At 40.9% G+C, this 19,976-nt stretch overlaps 2 protein-coding genes across 6 annotated transcripts in view; one reads left to right on the plus strand and one right to left on the minus strand.

Moving 5' to 3' along the window:
• ARHGAP10 (Rho GTPase activating protein 10) overlaps positions 1–4,033 on the minus strand; it is a 116,580-nt gene extending 112,547 nt beyond the window's left edge. For both annotated transcript variants that reach the window (XM_081208365.1, XM_081208366.1), the window contains exon 1: positions 1,931–4,033. In XM_081208365.1, coding sequence (XP_081064491.1) covers positions 1,931–2,084 — 154 coding nt within the window. In that variant the 5' untranslated portion in view covers positions 2,085–4,033. The remainder of the gene's footprint in view (positions 1–1,930) is intronic.
• On the plus strand, positions 1,932–19,739 carry PRMT9 (protein arginine methyltransferase 9). 4 transcript variants are annotated; one of them, XM_081208359.1, is made up of 14 exons: positions 1,932–2,048; positions 4,556–4,672; positions 6,122–6,313; positions 6,495–6,643; positions 7,425–7,661; positions 8,004–8,171; positions 9,200–9,302; positions 11,251–11,357; positions 12,447–12,639; positions 14,846–15,029; positions 16,384–17,068; positions 17,670–17,823; positions 18,388–18,510; positions 19,203–19,739. In XM_081208359.1, exons 3-14 carry the CDS (start codon positions 6,128–6,130, stop codon positions 19,416–19,418), a joined length of 2,505 nt encoding a protein of 834 aa, XP_081064485.1. In that variant the 5' UTR covers positions 1,932–2,048; positions 4,556–4,672; positions 6,122–6,127; the 3' UTR covers positions 19,419–19,739. The 4 variants fall into 4 exon arrangements, with proteins under 4 accessions (XP_081064485.1, XP_081064483.1, XP_081064486.1 ...); XM_081208357.1 differs by lacking the exon at positions 1,932–2,048 and adding an exon at positions 4,176–4,308; XM_081208360.1 differs by lacking the exon at positions 1,932–2,048 and adding an exon at positions 4,176–4,308 and having other exon boundaries at positions 6,127–6,313.
• The last annotated feature ends 237 nt before the right edge of the window (positions 19,740–19,976 follow it).

Below are 19,976 nucleotides of genomic sequence, written 5' to 3' on the forward strand. Positions count from 1 at the left end.
CTTGTCATCTTCACAATTGCCGCACACTGGTTGACATTTTCATCAAGCTATCCACTACAACCCCATGGCCCTGTTCCAGTCACCAACTTCACAAGCATTCTAGCTTGCAATATAGACCAATACTCTCTCTCCCTCTGCATTGTGGTGGGGGCTCTCCTGCCAACACAGAGCCAATTTCAGACAGGTGCAGGGGCACATGGGGGAAGGAGAGAGAGAGAGAGCAGAGCCCTGCTGCAGAACATAAGTCCTTGTGCAGGGCTTTCACTGATAGGGCTGGTTAGGTGAATCCAGTTATCAAGATATGAAAGAGTTACCAAAGGTACTAACAGAAATGGGGTACAAATGTATTCCAAGATACATTTCTACATAATATGTTCCTCTCTCACACAAACAGCAAACCTGAAGTGTTACTCAGAATAGTTAATACTGGCATTTCACACTTGCTATAGAAACCTTGTAGTAGTTTGTGTCATAATAAGAGACTAGTTCAAAGAAGCCAAGTCAATTTCCACCAGCTGCCAGGAACATGTAATCAGTATGCTGACATAATGCAAGTTGAATTTACTATGGTATAAAGACATGTCTCAAAACAAACACTAATTTGAACATGAAACACAAAATTTTGCACACTGAATCAATGGAACTTGTTCCCAAGTAGAATGGAACAACTGAGGCCAACTGAGGCAACTGAGGCCAACACTCCTAAACACATTTACCTGGAAGCAAGGCCCACTGGACACAATGGGACTTACTTCTTAATAAACATTTATAGGATTGCACTATGAAAACCAGAATTCTAGCCTAATGACTTATTGCAATTATATAATTGAATTCCTCCACAACATGACTGAGGTATATCATGTTCACAGTTCTAGAGCATATTAATATCCATATGGGCACATGCAGATAGATTTGTGAACAATGCAAATTAAATTCCAAAAAGTTACATTATGTGTATATGCCCAAAAGTTTATTTAAATCACTAGTGCTTCATGGCTACTTGTGGCACAACAGAAGTGCTCAAAAAATAAAAAGCCACAAAACCCATAATGAAACCACATTTTGCATACATACTAGTCTTAGACTCTGGTTATTAGAGGCCTGAATGACAGCCAGGAACTGTGGTGGTCATAAAAATTTAATATTAGAACGTCACTGGCTGTCCTTAAGCTCACTTTATTTTTAAAAATCAAATACGTTTTTAATGCTTCTTGTCCTAAAAGAAAGAGAAGCTTGGAATATCATCTGCCAGAAGGCTAATAACTGATGTCACAGAAAAGCTTGATATACAGTCAACAGGAAGTTATTTATTTGTATGGGGATTCCTTCTAGTGTTTGTAAACCTTGTGTTTCATAATCCGGCTAGCATATGTGCTGTGTCAGATTTTTCTATTATTATTTATAATCACACACGTAAATTCAGTTTGCATCCTGAAAGTTATGAGAACCTCTAAGGGGGCGGCGGTATACTTGTATTTTCCCAAGTATAGTGGACCTTTTGGCGGTTTTAGGTGTCAGGTATCAGAAAAGCCTGAAGTGTTTCATCATCGACCTGAAGAAGCGACCAGCTAGAGAAGTTTGAGACTTTCCCCTTGTCCTCAGACGGGCACGCCTCGGCAGCGTTTGCAGATGCTCCTTTTCGCATTTCTGCAACTCCGCCGCCCCAGAGCCAGGAAACCCGAAACTCTCTGCAAGATGCGCCGCTACCCGCCTTCGCCGCCCGAGGAACCAGATTCGGCGGAGCAGCAGCAGCCTCGGGTGGCGGCGGCGGCGGCAGCGCCCGCAGACCTTGTAGGGACAAGGAAAGGCTCCCGTCTCGCCGCATGCCGGAGAGCGGACTTTGCAACTTCGAGCCGCCCTTCGCCGAGCGGCTTTCATGCCGCCCCAACCAGCCCTCCTGCCCCCGCTTGCCCAACTTCTCCCCACTCACTTTTGGTGGCGGCGATGAGGCTCTTGCCATCCTTGAGCAGCTCCTTGATGAACTTGTTGGTTTTCTCCAGCTCGGCTTCGTGGGCTCGGATCCTCTCGCGGAACCAGGGGCTGTCCAGGTAGCAGTCGCTGAACTCCAAGGGCTGCAGCCCCATGGCGGCGGCAGCGGCGGCGGCACCCGGGCACCACTCCTCCTCCTCGCAAATCCCTCTTGGCTAAGCACCACCAGCAAGCCGAGCCCCGCTCTTCTCTTTCTGCTCTCCGCGCAGCGCCTCCTCAGCAGGGCGAAGCAGCAGCAGGCGGCGGGGCGGCGCGGCAGAGCCTCTCCCGGCGCAGCATGGGACCCGCGGGGCTCCGGAAAAACGCGCCCCTGGAAAGAGCCAAGCGACGCGGGGAGGGGAAGGAGGAGTCGAGCGCCCGGGACTAGGATACGGCGCTACCGGAGTTGCCAACGTAGCAGCTCCTTGAAGGGGAAAAGCAGCCTCTCGCCGCGGCCCGGTTGCGGCGGGAAAAAGAAAAACAAGCAGCTCCTTTCGGCATCCCAGCCCGCTTGGGCGAAAGAGGCGGCTCCGCCCCAGCGTGGCCTCGGCGCCGCCTTTTCCACAGCCCTAAGCTCCCACCCAGCGCTGGCCTTCTCCTCCTCCACCACCTTCCTTTCTTCCCGCTCGGGCTCTTTCCAGCGCCGGCCGTTTGCCCATCGGCTCCTCCCCTCGCAGCTGCCCAGGGTCTTGCTTCTCTCACGCTCCTTTGCAGGCCCCACTCGAAGCAGGGGCGGCTTCTCTCCTCAGGCCAGAAACTCGCGCCTTGCAACCAACACGTTGTTTACTCTTGCCCTGTCCTATGGATGCTTTCAAATCTACGCGTATCCTCTCATTAAAGCCATGCCTTTACTTAGTGGGGCGTTTTAACCTTCGTTTCGATAAAAGATTACCCAGAGCAGGAAACAGCTTATAATTTCTTATTGGTGAGGGTTCCGCCCACCCTTTCCTGTTTTAGCGCCTTTATATTCTGCTCCCAAAGGTTACCTTAAAGGTCCTTTTCCGCTCTTAACAATTATTGAGAATTTGTTTCCAGTTGGGTGTTTGAAATTTGCGGCTTCCAGTGAAGAGATAAATATGGGACTTGGGTCCACCATTCTGACACTAGCAGCCAGCTCCAAGGTGTTGGTGAAACTGAAACTAACCACAATAAGATACTGTACTCTGCCATATCAATATTGACTTAAATAATGTGTCTAGTTAAGGGTGTGGTTCTTGGCTGTAATTGCTCGGATTCTTTTTGTTAAATGGATAAAAGGCATGTTGCAAGTTGGGCTTGCCTTAAATGAGCCAAGCTCGCTGATGGATGGGAGATAGTTCCATGGTTTTGGAACTAAAACAAAAAAAGTGTCTTGTTAAAGATTTGTAGTATCAGCTTTCATTGATAAGAGCCCACTTCATCAGAAAAAGCCTAGTCTTGCAGTAAACTGTTGCTGCTAGTTCTCAATGAACAGGCAGCACACATGCAGGACTAGGTGCCCCTCATTTATTCTGAACCCAGGCCACAGATTCATTTAAAGTACCAACACTTCCTAGGAACAAGCTTATCTAAAATCTACCTTCTTGTTTTCCCCAGCTAAAAGTTGCACAACTTTTCGTCCTGTTGGGAAATGGTTTGAGCTGTTCACTATCTTGCATTTTGTGAAATAGGGCTGAGCTAGTATGTTTCCATTAACTGTCCACTTTTCTCTCCGCTCCTTTTTTTTTTTGGCTCCCTGCCAGAAGAAAAAAAAAGATGTGTGTGATGGAAAAGCCCCATCTGCTGCTTGCAAACATTTTGTAAAGCGCTGCATCCATTCCATCTAAAATCTGTCACAAATTGCTTTTCTAATCACACCCACTAACATCCTTTCTCGCTCCCTTTTTGTTAGCATCCAGCCTAAAAAGTTCTGCTGGACTTATAAATTCGTTTCCTTCATGAAGTTTTAGGTGGACCTAATAAAACTATAGCTCTATTGTTTCTTTCGCCCCCCCCCCCCGCTTCCTTGCTATTGTTTTGTTTTTGTTGTTTAAGCAACTCATGGAGTTGAAGTACGTACAGCAGCCTCTTCGTCTCCTTTCTGCTCATGCGCAAACTTTATTGTAAGGCGGCGGTGTATTTTGCGCATGCGTAAAATACTACTACTCTCGTCTACACAATCTCGGCGGAGAGGTTTCCAGGTCAGCAGACGGCTCTGGATACTCGTCGCTATCGGTGCTAATCCCGTTTACCGTACTTTTCTCGCGATACTTCCGTCGCCCTACTCTAAGATGGCGTCGCTAGGCTTCTGCTGGAGCGTGTGAGAGTTTGCCTGGAGTTGTCCGGGCTGGTAGCCCCAGACCGCCCGGATGAATTGCCGAGGTGACTGACTCGCCATTCTTTCTGGCTGGCTGGCCCTGTTTGTCACGGCCTCCCCCGGTTCGCTTTGCACATCCTGCGAACAAGCTCAACGGCGTCTCTTCCCACGCCGCATCCATCCCGACGTTCTGCCAAGTGCGCATCTCCGCCTGCCCTGGGCCCTCATTATTGTTCTGAGAAATTGGGAAGCTGGGCGACTAATAAAATAGGTCCAAAAACCTTTTAACATCGAAATGTCTTGTGTTTTTAGAGGAAATGCCTGGTTTGCTTGCTTGGATGACCGTGCAGCAGTGGTTACCATACGGCGTGATCCACTCATGTTTATTCAGAAGTAAATCCCACTCATTCCAATAGGACTTACTCCCAAGTAAGTGTGCCTGTTAATGTAAAGCAAGATTGCAGTTGCTTTTTGTTGGATAGTTTTTGTTGGCTCCTTCCTGCACTAGTTCCATTACAGCTTTGATTTGCCTCCACTCCCCTTTGTCCTCACTCCAAAGCGAATAGAAATATATCCCCCTATATATGTCCCTTTGTCTGGAAGGAATAGATTCACCAACCTCTCACATACTAATGCCATATTTTGTTAAAGACAAGCTGCATGTGTACAATTGTTTATGCCTGCCCATTTCCCTTCACTGTTACCGTGATCTGTTTGGTTTACACTAATCAGTTAAAATATTACTGTTACTGCCTTCCTACTCCTTTAGTGTTTTTTTAAGCTGAGTGAAATTCCTCCAGCATATGTTAATGTTCACCTCTGTTCTTAGAATGATTTTATCAATCACATGGGCATCTGCATTACAAAATGTTTTAGTAACACATGATATATAAAATTCTCATTAGCAAACTCCTATGACCAGTACTAGGGCACAAAATAAATGAGGCTTGCCTGATCATGTCTCATTATAAAGATGTTAACCATGCCCCTAGATAATATGTGTACAGTGGTGCCTCGCAAGACGAAAAGAATTCGTTCTGCGAGTCTTTTCGTCTTGCGATGTTTTTTGTCTTGCGAAGCACGGTCTGTCGCAACTGCGCCTCTTTAAGCGGCTTTTAAAAATAAGCGCAAGACGTTTTCGTCTTGCGAAGCAAGCCCATAGGGAAATTCGTCTAGCGAAGCAACGCAAAACCGAAAAACCCTTTCGTCTAGCGAGTTTTTCGTCTTGCGAGGCATTCGTCTTGCGGGGCACCACTGTATTTTGGAATCGCACAACATTCAATTATCTATAATAAGTTGTTTTAAAGTGCAGCTTCCCATGTTTTGCTTCCAGCAGGATCACAAGGAACAGAACTTTAAAAAAACAAAAACATTAACCATGTGGTACTGAACACTATTCCTAGCTTGAACTGACAGATCAGAATCTGCAATTTTGTCTTGGTCTGGCATAGCATGGGTCCCATCATTCATATATATATGGTAAAAAATATATACATTAAGGAGTGGGTCCCATAATTTATCTTTGGGCTAAAGGCGGGTTCCAGGTTAGAAAAGAGTGAAGTTCAGTGTCCTAATCTGCAGTTTGTGTTGCACTCACAACAACAATCACACGGTGTCCTCTACTTCCACACTTGGGAACCAGCATGCATCCAATTTGCAAAACGCTGCAAATGAATCTATAGGTGTTGCATTCATAAGCGCTTTGCTGGAACTCTTAACATGAAAAATGGTAAGTGCATTTGCAAGAAATGTCTCTTGCGTATGTTAAAGCACTTTCACTTTTGTAGCAATTGGGCTATAATGAGTGCAGAAATATTGATACAAACATTTTGTTTGCAACTTTTTGTAACACTGCAATAAATGTTTTTGTTTTGGCAGTTCAGAATGCCTAACTCTAAAAGGAGATCTCGGCATAGGCGCAATGTTGGTCAGGAAGCTGGGAGGCGTGAATTAGTGTCTAGATCCTTGCAAAGTGCTCAACACTGTCTGGAAAATCAGGACTTTGGAACTGCATATGCCCACTATCTCTTGGTATTGAATCTAGCTCCTGAGCTTAAAAATGATGTCAAGGTAAGCAGTTGTTCTTTGTTCAGTCATTCTCTCTGACAAATAGGTTTATTTGTGTACAAGTTTAGAGACAGAAAATAACATGCAAATAGGCCATTGCATGCCATATATCTATTTACCAATAAAAACATTTTATTAGCATGAATAAATTATTTTTTGCGACTAAACTATCACTTTCCCTTAGGAAACATTTCAGTATACCCTTTGTAAATGGGCAGAAGAGCTGAATTCTCTCACACGATTTCAAGATTTATTTGATTGCTATGAGCATGCCCTGGAATTATTTCCTAATGATGAAGTTATATGTAACAGCATGGGGGAACATCTCTTCAGGTTTGTAGATGCCCTTGGTTGTGTTGTATTTTAACTAAGAATTCTAGCATAGTGCTTCTTAAATTTCCATTAATCTCACACATTCCATTAAATACTTAATCCTAAATGCACAGGTATCTAACAGTGTTGTGATTACTTCTTAGTGTAGGGCTCAGAAGGGAAAAGTCTTGCACAACTAAGATGTATTATAATACTTTTCGCATCCACAGTACTGTTTAATGTACAGTGTGCTTTATTTTATGGTCTGAAAGTTCTCCACACAGCATATAGTTAAACTGTTTAATTCACTACCACAATACGAGGAGTGGCTGCAAACCTGGATAGTTTTAAAAAAGGAGATGAGGCAAATTCTTGGCTACTAGTCATGATGGCTGTTTACTGTGTCCAGAATCAGAGGCGCAATGCCTCTGAATATAAATTGCTGGGAAACATGAGCGGGAGAGTGTTGCACTTTGGTCCTCCTTCCAGGTTTCCCATATGCATCTGATTGGGCACTTTGAGAATGATGCTGGACTACATAGACCTTTGGTCTGATCCATCATGATTCTTGTTATGCTCTTATGATTTGGTCACAGCAAATCTTATTTTTAGTTGATTAGTAGTTTGACAAGTTGCAGTAGGTGCCTTTTTCATTTACACAATGCAGTCCAGATTTGTTCTCTTTGCAGTCATTGGTGATGTGTTCTCAAAATGTAAGTGTAGATTTTTGTATAATATTTATGGTTGAACGATCTGCTTGCTAGTTTTAAGTTTCATTTTGATTGTGTCACTTTCTTCACAGAATGGGCTTTAGGGATGAAGCAGCCGCATATTTCCATAAAGCTGTGAAGCTAAATCCTGACTTTCCAGATGCAAAAGAGAATTTTTATCGTGTTGCTAACTGGGTGGTAGAACGATGGCACTTCATCATGCTTAATGACGCCAATAGGAATTTGCTGTATCAAAAAGCAATTGAAAAGGCTGTCTGTTCAGGGTGCAGAAGTGTTCTTGACATTGGAACAGGAACAGGAATTCTCAGGTTTGTTGTGAATTTAGTTAATGTAAATGTGTTGATTTTTTTTCTGGATATTGTGAAACAGATGATAAATTTGCTTTGCTGGGGGTTTTCTGTGTGTTGTGTTAACTTATTTTATGTGCTCTTCTAAATTACGTTGAAAGTGCCCTGTAATTACTATGTAACAAAGGGTGGTCTGAAAGGTTAAATAAATTAAAAGTCTCCTCAGTCCCAATTTGATACAGACGGCCCATTTAAGGTTATTGAAATGTTTTAGTTAATATTTGATTTGAAAAATGTTATATTAATATTTTGTCAAAACAAGAATCTCTGATGATTTCTGTGTAATGTCCTCTAATGTTTCAGCATGTTTGCCAAAAAGGCTGGTGCACCTTCCGTCTATGCGTGTGAGTTATCGAAGACCATGTATGAAGTGGCTTGTGAAGTTCTAGCTGCAAACGATTTGGATGGAGAAATCAAACTACTTCACATGAAATCTCTTGATATAGAAATCCCAAAGCACATACCTGAAAGGTTACTGTTATATTTTGTTGTGACATCTTACTTATTTTTCTAACAGAATTGACAATTTGCACTGACAAATTGTAATCTTGTCTTATTTCTAACAGAATTGACCTCCCACACTGCAGGTGCTAAACATTTTGTTTTTTTATCTTTGTGGCACATTTCTTTCATCTTTAAGCCATCCAAATAAGCTTCCATTAAACAGTGTGCAGCTGAATGCATTTATAAAATGCATTCATTTATATTCCCTATATACTGTTACTTATTCATTTCCTGAATAACTCAGAACATCTGTCCAGAATGTTTTTATTTTATTTTAGAAGGGCAAAACCTTCTTCAGAATTAATTTCAGTAAATACCTTACGATCTAGGAAAAAAACTTTGCCAGCCTGGTATTCTCCACATGCTTTGAATTGCAATTCCCTTTAGCCCAAGCCAGCATGGCTATGCCAGCCACAGCGGATTGGAGCGGTAGTCTAAAGCATCTGTAGGCATCACACTGGCGATGGCTACTCTAGCACAGCTAACAGTGGTGGCAAAGCATAGAATCATATGCTGCATCCCCAGGACCAATCAAAATGTCATCTCCTTGCTCTGGAAGCTGATCCTACTTCCTTTATCAAGATAGTAGCTGAACAGAAATGCCTGCAAGGGGCTTTTCCAGAACTGAGGTGTAATAGGGAAATAGTTGCCTATGGCCTGCAATGCAACATTCCAAATAACTGCAGACACTCTCTTCTCTGCCATTCCACTCACCCCCTCCAAAAAAAACACCTGATCATAAACTTTTCTGGTATAGTAGAGTAACTAAGAACTGTGAAAGGTAGTTTTAGGGCCAGGAGGTCAGAAAGGATGCTGGCTTATCTTAAGCAGAGCCCAAAAACCCAGAATAAAATTTGATTACTCAACACAAGAACAGACTACTGATTTCACGTTAGTAGATTTTAAGTCCTGCTTCAGGTTTTATAATTTTCTTCCATTGCTGATTATAGTGGCTCTGAACTACTGCTTTCTTTTTATAACTGTATATTTAATAGAGTTTCCCTGGTTGTCACTGAAACGGTAGATTCTGGTTTATTTGGAGAAGGAATTGTGGAAAGTTTGATCCATGCTTGGGAGCATTTGCTTTTACCGCCAAAGGCAAGTATCTATGGGTGTCTTAAGGCCTGATACACTGTAAAAATGATTTTGCACTATGACTGCTACGGATAGCAATGAGATCAAGGCTCTGCAGCCTTGCAATAATGTTTTAACATTTTTCTTTTATTAGTTCCCATAAACGGCGAACTAGAAACGTGAAATGTAAACATTACTTACACAGGTCTTCCAGATCACATAAGAAAGTTTGCTTGCCAGCACTGCAGCTCCCTAGAGTCTAGTAGCATTGGCAAGGAGACTTCCCATGCGATCCAGAAAGAGCACATGGGAAAGAACATTTAAGTGTCCTCACAGTTAAGTGGACCCTTAAGGCTGGGAAAGTCAATTGCGGTAGACTGTACCATTCTTTTCAGTACGGAGTGAGAGATTAGACAAGTGTGTGAGAGAGTTTGTTGAAGAAGTACTAACCTCAGGCCAACTCTATATATAGAACATGTTTTAAAGTTTTGGGCTGGATTCAGCTAACCCATTCTGCTAGTGGAAGCCACTGCAAAACCTCCCGCTAGCGCTGTGGGGCTTTCCCCTTCTTCTCCTGGCGCTGCCCGCCCCCCACCTCTCCCATATCCACTATGGAGGGTCAGCAGAACCCCCAAAACAATGCACAGGGAGAGGAGATGGGAGATGGTTCCATCAGGCAGGCAGAAATGCTTGCACTAACGAATCAGTCTCCATAGCACTACATTGAATTCCACACATTGAATGTAATGCGAGGAAAATGCCATGACTTAAGAGTGCGCAGCTGTTGCAAAATAAAAATGAATTGTATTCACAATTTAATTTTTTGAATGTGTCTTGAAGTTCTAGATTCAAAACCAATGAGGGCATGTTTCTTACCCCTCTGCTCATAGTACTGGTTACTGTATTTTTTAAAAAATGAAAGATTTCCCCTTCTCATAGTGATTAATTCCTTACCTCAAAAAGCTCATTAAGGGTCTTCCATTGTAGGAATTTATGAGATGATGTTACATATTACAACAGAAGACAAAATAGTTATGGTTGTGGAAGATTATTCTTCAATAAATCTACCCTATTTTTCGCCCCTTAGGATGCACTTTTTCCCCTCCAAAAATGAAGGGAAAATGTGCGTGAGTCCTATGGGGTGAATGCAGGCTTTCGCTGAAGCCTGGAGAGCGAGAGGGGTCGGTGTGCACCGACCCCTCTCGCTCTCCAGGCTTCGCGCAGCTCTCCGCAAGGCGCGGGAGCCCAGCGCTGGGCTCCCACGGCTTGCGGAGAGTTGCCTGTTCTGGGGGCTGGGGTCGGGGGAAGCTCAGGCTTCCCGCTCCTGGGGGGGAAATAAAATTATTTCCCTTTATTTCCCCCCAAAAAAACTAGGTGCACCTTATGGGACGGTGCGTCCTATAGGGTGAAAAATACGGTAATAAATGGCTGAAATGTTTTCTCTTTTAAACAACTGATATAGATACCGTTTCTGATATCGCTAGTGCTGAAAGTTATCTAACATGCTTTTCAAATAGCCATATGTGTTATACCATAATATCTTTATTTTTAATTCAAGTCAAAATGTGTTCTAGACTGAGGGTTGGCTTGGCAACAATCTCTCATTTTGCACAGTGAATAGAGCAGAGTGAAAAACAATTAAGACAGACCTTTTTTCCACTCAGCTGAAATCCAAATATTTATACTTAACTTGACCCAGCCAAACCCTAACTTAATCTGTGTACAGTGACTGAACAGTTTATATTAATTTTGTGTTTTAATTGTATGTTAATCTATTTTTAGCGTAATGTTAATTTTATCAGTTTTAAGTGTTTTTAATGGTTTTTAACTTTTTTATTGTTAACCACTTAGATATTATACGATTAAGCAGTATATAAATTTAAAGATAATGGAATAAGTTTTTGTGAATAGTAGTCTTGTTGTATAGTTTTGTAGCTTTGTAACTTTATCTATCTATCTATTTATCAATCAGCCCAATGATGGCAGAGTTAATGCTGAAAACTATGGTAAAGTTATACCAGCAGGAGCTATTGTGTGGGGCATGGCAGTGGAATGCGGAGAGATACGCAGACATCATAGGTATGTTTGTGCTGCTGATATATGTTGGGAAAGCATGTTTAAACTTGGACAGGGAAGAGGAAATGTCTCCCTTTTAAAGATAAGATTTTTATTTTGCTCATCCTGCTTGTTAGGTTGGATTCCACATAAGTAGAAGTAACAATAATTTTGAGTTTTCTGCACTGAAATTCAGAAAACTCAAATCAGCCTGTTGCCAAAATGAAGCTCATCCCACATGGAAGATGTCAACCCATTTTCAATTTGGTCATCAGTTTCCACTTACGTTCTGTTTTTATAGAATCCTCTCTTCATGTGCAAGAGCCCAACATAATTTTTAAAGTAGGGAGTAAAACTTTCAGGGTATAAATACTAGAATGTGGGAAGGCTGTTAGATTAATACAATTTATTCTATGCTGTTAGTTTAATTGACTGTGTTTTTACATTGTATGTTATTAACAAAACAACCCTGCCTTTCTTATGGTTGAAAAGAAAGGGATATACATGTTAAAATAGAACACAATCGTTACATATGTCTTTAAGCTCAGCAAATCTTTGTTGTGAGCCTCTCCTTAATGTGCCAAGAACCGATGCTGAGTTAAACACATTCAAAGTGTTGTTGCTGACATTTAAAGCCCTAAACGACCTCAGTCCTGTATACCTGAAGGAGTGTCTCCACCCACATCGTTCTGCCCGGACACTGAGGTCCAGCACCAAGGGCCTTCTGGCGGTTCCCTCATTGCGAGAAGTGAGGTTACAGGGAACCAGGCAGAGGGCCTTCTTGGTAATGGCACCCAGCCTGTAGAACGCCCTCCCTTCAGATGTCAAGGAAATAAGCAGCTATCCTATTTTTAAAAGACATCTGAAGGCAGCCCTGTTTAGGGAAGTTTTTAATATTTAATGCTGTATTGTTTTTAACACTCGATTGGGAGCTACCCAGACTGGCTGGAGAAATTCAACCAGCTGGGCGGGGTATAAATAAAATTATTATTATTATTATTATTATTATTATTATTATTATTATTATTATTATTATTATTTTATTATTATTAATGAATTGCATGATTTTTGTCTTGTCAAACCTAATTTCTGTCTGTTCCTTTGTTTTCTCAGGGTGGGTGCAAAAGAAATTGCTGGTGTGTGCTTGCCAGAAACATTGGAGTTCCACAGTCCAGTGTACGCTTCTGTAAACTTGGATGAAAGTCTTGAACCTTACACCACTGAAAAACTCAGCAGAGTTCCTGGTGGCTATACGGCCCTCACAGAACACTTCCAGATTTTGACAGCCAACTTTAACAACCTGCAGGTAACTTTTGGATCACAGGGTGAATGAAACGTTTATCAATTGCAAAAGGATTAAGGCAGAGGTAAAAGAGAGGTTCATTTGGATTTTATTCTGTATGGTGAGATGGAGGTGCACAGAAGATAAAAAGATGACTGAGCGTATTCTACAACCCCAGAGTGGGATTAAGAAAGGACAGAAAGGTGAGACCTGAGATGGGGAGCCTGTGGCCCTTAAGATGTAGTTGAACAGATGATTGGACCCTTTCTGAACTCGAAGCATGGGTACCCCCAACAAAAATTTAAAATTCGGCTAAAAATTTGGAATTTATTGTGTATTGGTATAATTTGGAATTAATGTGATATGATTGGTTTGTTAAATGGAAATTTAATAAAAATTATTTAAAAAATAAATAAATAAGATGTAGTTGAACTTCCATCAGCCCCATCTAGCAGAGCTATTGGTCATGGATGTTCAGAGTTGTAGTATATCGACATCTGAAAGGCAATAGGTTTTCCATCAGTGGATTAGGAAGACAGCTTTGCCATACAGTTCTATAAACTATTTCTTTTAGGAGCAGTCAGCATTGGATATTGCAAGCAGCTATAGTCATTCTAGATAGGCTCTGAGCTAGTACCAGTTAAGCCTGAGAGGGTAATGTATTTCGTCGGTCATGCAAGCATGCCTCTTTGATTTTTGACCCATGGGAAAATGTTTGCAAGCAAGATCTTAAAATAAACCCCCTTGTATACAGGCAATTATTGCCATGCTCTGAATCAATAACTCTGTTTTCACCTTCACTTTATCTGGCATCTGAGATTAATAGGCAGAGTACAGCAAAGCACTTAGCTGTACTTTAATAGAAACTATAACGCAGTGATCTGTGGTATGTTCCATCAAGATTTAAATACTTAATATTATATGTTTAATTTTTTAATACTTCTGGGCAAAACTGTTGTATGCTGAACTTGAGCTGCCATTGAATCCTAAAATATCAGTGTCTTGCAAAGGAGAAGCATATAAAGAGTAAAAAGGCCATCTTGGGAAATGTAGAAAAGGGTGGGTACCAGGGAGGGCAGGAAGACTCCATTGTTGAACAATGAAACTGGACTTCAGTGTTCTCTACCTAACATCTGCATATAAATTTGCTGTTAATTGGTGGTGGTGAAAACCCCCCATCCTTTGAAAACAAAGAATTAAAATAAATAATCTCAAGAGTGGTTTACGTAAGAAAGGAAAGTTTTGGAGCATGACATTCTTTTTTATTTTGGTTTTCCTTACTCCTTGGAACCCAATTATGACTAGTATTTGTCTGGGCTCAGCAGGCTATGATTCTTCTGGAAAGAAAGGCATCCCCATTTAGTGTGATTTCAATATTGGGTCCTAAAATATGTAATCATAATATATCTACTGCCAAATGTTAGGAAGACTGTACAATAAATATTATTACTTTTATATTTTTCTTTCATTCAAAAAAGACTGTTATTTTTAGCTACCATTTTCTTAAAACCATTTACATTCTGTATATTTTTAGTATTAAGATGGATTATAAGGCAGTTTGAATCCCCGAGATGGGGTGAGCACCTGTTGTTCAGTCCCAGCTCCTGCCAACCTAGCAGTTTGAAAGCACGTCAAAGTGTAAGGAGATAAATAGGTACTGCTCCGGCAGGAAGGTAAACGGCGTTTCCGTGTGCTGCTCTGGTTCGCCAGAAGCGGCTTAGTCATGCTGGCCACATGACCCGGAAGCTGTCTGCGGACAAACGCCAGCTCTCTTGGCCAGTAAAGCAAGATAAGAGCCGCAACCCCAGTGTCATCCGCAACTGGACTTAACAGTCAGGGGTCCCTTTACCTTTACCTATAAGGCAGTCAGGAAGACAATTGGAGGTGCTCAGACAGCAGTGGGGAGTTGACTGAAGAGCAAGATGTGATGATGCCCATCAATTTGGATGGCTTTAAAAAGGGATCAATCAAATTCATGGCCATCAATGGCTCATAATCATTATGGCTATATATTACATCCAATATTGGAGGCAGTGTGCTAGGAAACTTCAATAGGAAAGTGCTGTTATGCCCTTGACCTGCTTCAGAGATCTGGTTGGCCACTGAGGAACAGAATGCTGGATCAGATAAGTTTTTAGTGTTATTCATCAGGGATCTTATGTTCCTATTCAGAAGGGCTCTTCTAATGCTCTCCAACATATTTTGCTTCTTTTTTACCATTCTTGGTTAGGAGCTGAAAAGCTTTGCAACTCGTAAGCCATCCAAGATCAACATGCCTGTTATTAAAGCAGGAATACTAGATGCCATTGTGGTCTGGTTTACATTACAGCTTGATGATGAGCACACACTCTCTACAAGTCCAAGTGAGGACACCTGTTGGGAACAAGCAGTGTACCCCGTACAAGGCCTCCTTGGTATGTCTTCAGGGTTTTATTTTTACAATGACATTAAAATGCATTTTCTTTCTAGGATATCTGTCTGGATTGTTTTGTACATTTGAGATGAGAGGTGGGATTTCTAATAAGCAAAAAGAGTTTGCAGGTAGCATTCTTAGGAACTAGTTGTCATACTGAGAAAAGTGAAGGTCCTCAACACTGAAAGCTTACACTTTATGGAAATGTCATTTCAGTATATCGGGGGTGGGGAACTGAATTCTGATGGAATCCTTACCTTCCCGCACAAGTCAACTTTGATGGGTGGGTGTCAAATACCTGGTGTCAAGGGGCAATGTCAAAGGGGCTTGCTGTAACAGCCAATCAACTACACCTTGAAGTTAGTTTGCAGAGGGATTCAAACTGTGCCAGCAAATAGGCATCTTCCCTCTGCTTATGAGACAGTCTCTTGTGCAGCTGCTCTCAATGAGCCCCACATTAAACAAGTGGAAGCACACTTTAAATTGCATTACATGATTAATAAATCAGTCAAATTTACTTGAATGAAATCCTTAAATAGAAGTGCCAACTGAGACGATACCAGCCATGCATCATCAGGATTCCCAAACAAAAAAGGCTTAGCAGAATAAATTGAAAGCAAGGACTAGTAAAATTTGGCAGCTGGGAGTAGGAATTAGGAGTAAGTGGGGATGTAAATAGGGAGCTGTAAATGTGGCAAACCTCATTTATCCTAAGCAAGTTCCTATATTTTCACAGTTTAAAACACAGTTTAAAACAAATGCTTACTCAAAGTTAATCCCATTTAGTACAGCAGCATTTCAGTGGGAAACATGCTTAGGAACACATGGTTAATTTCCAATTTAATTTCTAATATCTATATCTTCGACTATTTCAACCTAAAGTCTCAGAATTTTGACAGATAATATGTTTGTATTTTAAAGTTTATCTCTGGACACAGGATAGAGAACAAAATTGTGAAGTTTTACAGGATCAACTTGGCTAAGCAGTTAATCCATGTTCCTGCTGATACCCACTTTCCCCACCACCACCTCCTTTCTAACATTTTCTCATATTTCCTTTCTATTGTGCATCACTGACAGATAGTTCGAGTCATTTTTAAATAGAAACTTTGTTTTTACAGTGTAAGCCGCTAACATTGATAAATTTGTGAAAGCTGTAGTCAGTTGTGCTCTGCATTAAGACAACCGCTGGGCCTCTTTTGCCTCCACTCTAATAAAATCTGCTTGGCACGTGTTGCAGCAGCAGAGGCTGATCAAAGGAGCTGTTAAAGTAGTGCACGTTTTAGGAAGACTGGAACAGTAGCGAAAGCACAGTGAATAATGTATTTCATTCTTCATCCTTGTGCAATTTGCAGATTACTCTCTGAGATCTGGGGACTTGGTTACAATGGAAATATCATGCCCGGACTGCTATCTAAGGATCCAGAAGATTTCTCTTGTGACCTCAGAATATGGAATGGATGTGGAAAGAAATTTCAAGGAGAAGAATAGTGAGGCTGAGCTCTGCAGTGCTCTGGCCAGCCTTCAAACAACAAATGCACTGGGACAAGAATGCATGCTGGAATCTACTGAGATTGCTTTACTGAACAATAGGAGATACCACGAATGTTTTAAAGCTGCAATAGGCAAAGTGCTGTCATCCTTAAGCCTCCGTGAGCACTCCATGGATGTGGACAGCCACAGTAATGAACTGAATCTTGAAAAGAACCAAAGCAATAACTCAGTGACTCCTGATCCTTTGTATGTGTTGGACGTATCAGAGGGCTTTTCAATTTTGCCAGTAATTGCAGGCAAATTTGGGCCAGTTAAGGCCTACAGTTCTGTTGAAAAAGAACAGCACCAAGTAGCTCTCAGCCTGATTTCAGAAGCTAACAAATTTCCTAAGGAAACTTTAGAGTTTTGGCTCAACCACCTACAGGATGAAAATACGGTATTACAGAGACCAAAATCTGACAAGTTATGGAGTATTATAATTTTGGATGTCATAGAGACTTCTGGTCTAATTCAGCAGGACGTGATGGAAAAGGCTGCAATATCCAGGTATTGTATGACATGAAATTTTCCTAGACTATATTTTACTGTTACATTTATGCATAAAACCTTAGCCCAACGTAATATAATTTGGAATGATACTTAGCCAAAAGACTCTTGGAAAACAGTTTGTTCTACATTGAATCCATATGTGGTCAGAACTTTTCAAATTAATGAGGCTGTTGTAGCTTTATGGGTCATAGCAATGTAGTTTCGTGTAAGACTGAGAATAAACCTTTTTAAAATTAGGCATATAAAATTAAAAGAAGATGGAGTTGGCTCTTACTGTTTGGTCATGCTTCTTTGCAAAAAACAAAAACAAGCATAAACACACCAAAGTATTTTAAACAGAATGCTTCTGATTGATGGTCTAAATCTTGATTTGTTAAAGGAAGCATGAGGACAGTGTGGAGAGAATAGTTGTGAACAGTGCTTTTTTCTGGGGGGGATGCAGGGGGATGCATACCCATAAACAGTTTGTGAATCTAAGTCTGGCCTCATTGAGGGGCAGTATTTCAATATGAGTAGGAAAGTGAGAGTACCCCTAAACTTTTTTTTTAAAGAAAAAAAGCACTGGTTGTGAATGTTAACACTTTATATTTTTTTATAGATGTTTGCTTCACTCTGGAGGGAAGATATTCCCACAGCATGTGAAGATGTATGGAATGCTTGTGGAATCTAGGTCATTGCTACTTGAGACCACAGTTCAAGGGACAGATCCCACCCTCGGTTTCAACATTGCACCTTTTATCAACCAGTTTAAGGTATGAAATGTGTTATATTCATCTATATTCAGTTTAGCATGCTGTCTCAAAGATTAGGGTGCCAGAAAAAAAGCTTCATTGTTTTATTAAGGCCACAATCCAGAGAACAGCAGCTTCAACCCTGTATTCCCAGGGGAAGGCCTTTCCCTTTTCTTAAAAAAATTAAAATGGAGGTTTGCAGTGTGACACGGTGAACTGCTGATCAAAGAAAAACATCTGTCTCACTGGATATGCAGCTGTCAAATATTTATCAAAGCCGAATTAATTTCTTCATGTAATGTTTTGCTAGTATTCACTATTTTATAGTAACAATAAGGACATCTGATTTAAGACTTGGAAGAACCAGCATTTATTGAAAGCAGGGGAACTGTTAATTCCAATAGTTTGGTGCAGAGCAAAACTGATGACCAGCATTTGCAAGGAATATGTTAAGAAAGTAGGATTATTTGAGCTATCCTGATGCCGTGGTACAGACATCCTTTTGCCTAAAGTGGGACAAGACCTAGAAATATATGCCCTGGCAACAGAACAATTAATCTCAAAACATGGTATATTCCATTTCAGGTTCCTGTCCGTGTTTTTTTGGATATGTCCACACTTCCACACACACCTTTGAGCAAATCAGTAGAACTTCTGCGAGTGGATCTCATGAATCCGTACTTGAATTGCTCTAGTAAAGAAGTTAAGGTAAATCTAGGAGATGGTAGATATTGCATGCTTTAGTTTATTACTCTGTCATTCTTTAGTATCAATGTTGCATTTATGGAATTGCACAAATAACTGACATGTTCTGCGCTTAAGACTTTTGGTACTAGTGCTTCACTAAAACATTACCCCCTTTTAAAGCAGAAAATCACATTAGAGGAAGAAATCATACCATTTCTATTCTTGTTCATTTGATTCTGGCTTGTGTGGAGTTTACTGCCTGCAGTCAGAATTAAGTCTCATTGCATTCTAGCTGGGATACCAATTACCAAATGAACACGGGCCATTCATCTTCACAAGATAAATTATGGTAGGGCATTGTATCTGAAACCTAGAGATACACTGGGATTGTACTATGCAGAGAGAGCTAACGTTTTGCCCTCCACCTTCCATCACTCCTAGACAATATGGGCACTAATCAGGGATGAGAGTAGTCATTCAAAACATATTGGAAGCACCAGAGTGGCTAACCCTATCTTCCCTAGTTCTCTCGCAAAACTGATATACTAAATCCTTGAAGATAAACTCTAGGGTGTCTGAAAAAGCAAGATGCAAATTGGCAATAGAGAAATCTTTCTCAAGCAAGCTTGAATTTAAAGAATACAAATTTTTGTTGTTGTATTGTGGGGGGAAAGTTGATTGCTATATAGTAACATAAAATCTTACTTTTGTAGGTCGAAGTTTGTAAAGCAGGTCACGTGACTGGTATTCCATTTTGGTATCACGTGTACCTCGATGAAGACACTGTTTTAGATACATCAAGCAAGTCATCCCACTGGAAACAAGCTGCTATTGTGTTAGATAAGCCCATTCAAGTTCAAGCAGGAGATGAACTTGTGCTCAACGTTCAGTATCGCAACAGTAACGTTAGCATTACAGTAAAACAGTGAACTGCCATCAGCTACAGTGTTTTTACTGTTTTAAAAAGCCTACAGTAGCTTAGTTATTTATTCTTGTTAATCATGTCTTAGGGTCAGACTTTTGAGTCTATTTGAAGGTCTAAACATTGACTGACCTATTGTGCAATTCAGCACAACTTGTTTAGCAATAAAGCCATGGACCATAAAGAGTGGAGAAAGCATGCATTTCTGCCTAGAAGTTTATGTAAGATGTCTACAATGCTGAATAACTTAATATTTGTATTCTTACTTGCCTTTTGGAGAACTATATGAATTTGAGTATAAAAAGTAAAATGAAATGGAATGCCACAACATGCCTGTTCACATCTTATTTTGAAGGTTAATAGAGTAAAAATGAATGTGCTGGGCAGCAACAGTGTTGTACAGATTGACTACTCATTGACTACTACAGAAGTTTCTTGAGAGGTGGTAGTGGTGAGAACCTTTTTGTTATAAATGCCTAAACATGAATTACAACATGCTAAACATTTTTTTGTGAAAACTAGCAGATAACAGATCCAGTAACGCTAGTTTCGGGAAGGATGAAAA

This window comes from Podarcis bocagei (assembly GCF_964188305.1).
Source record: "Podarcis bocagei genome assembly, chromosome: 9".
Lineage (NCBI taxonomy): Eukaryota > Metazoa > Chordata > Lepidosauria > Squamata > Lacertidae > Podarcis > Podarcis bocagei.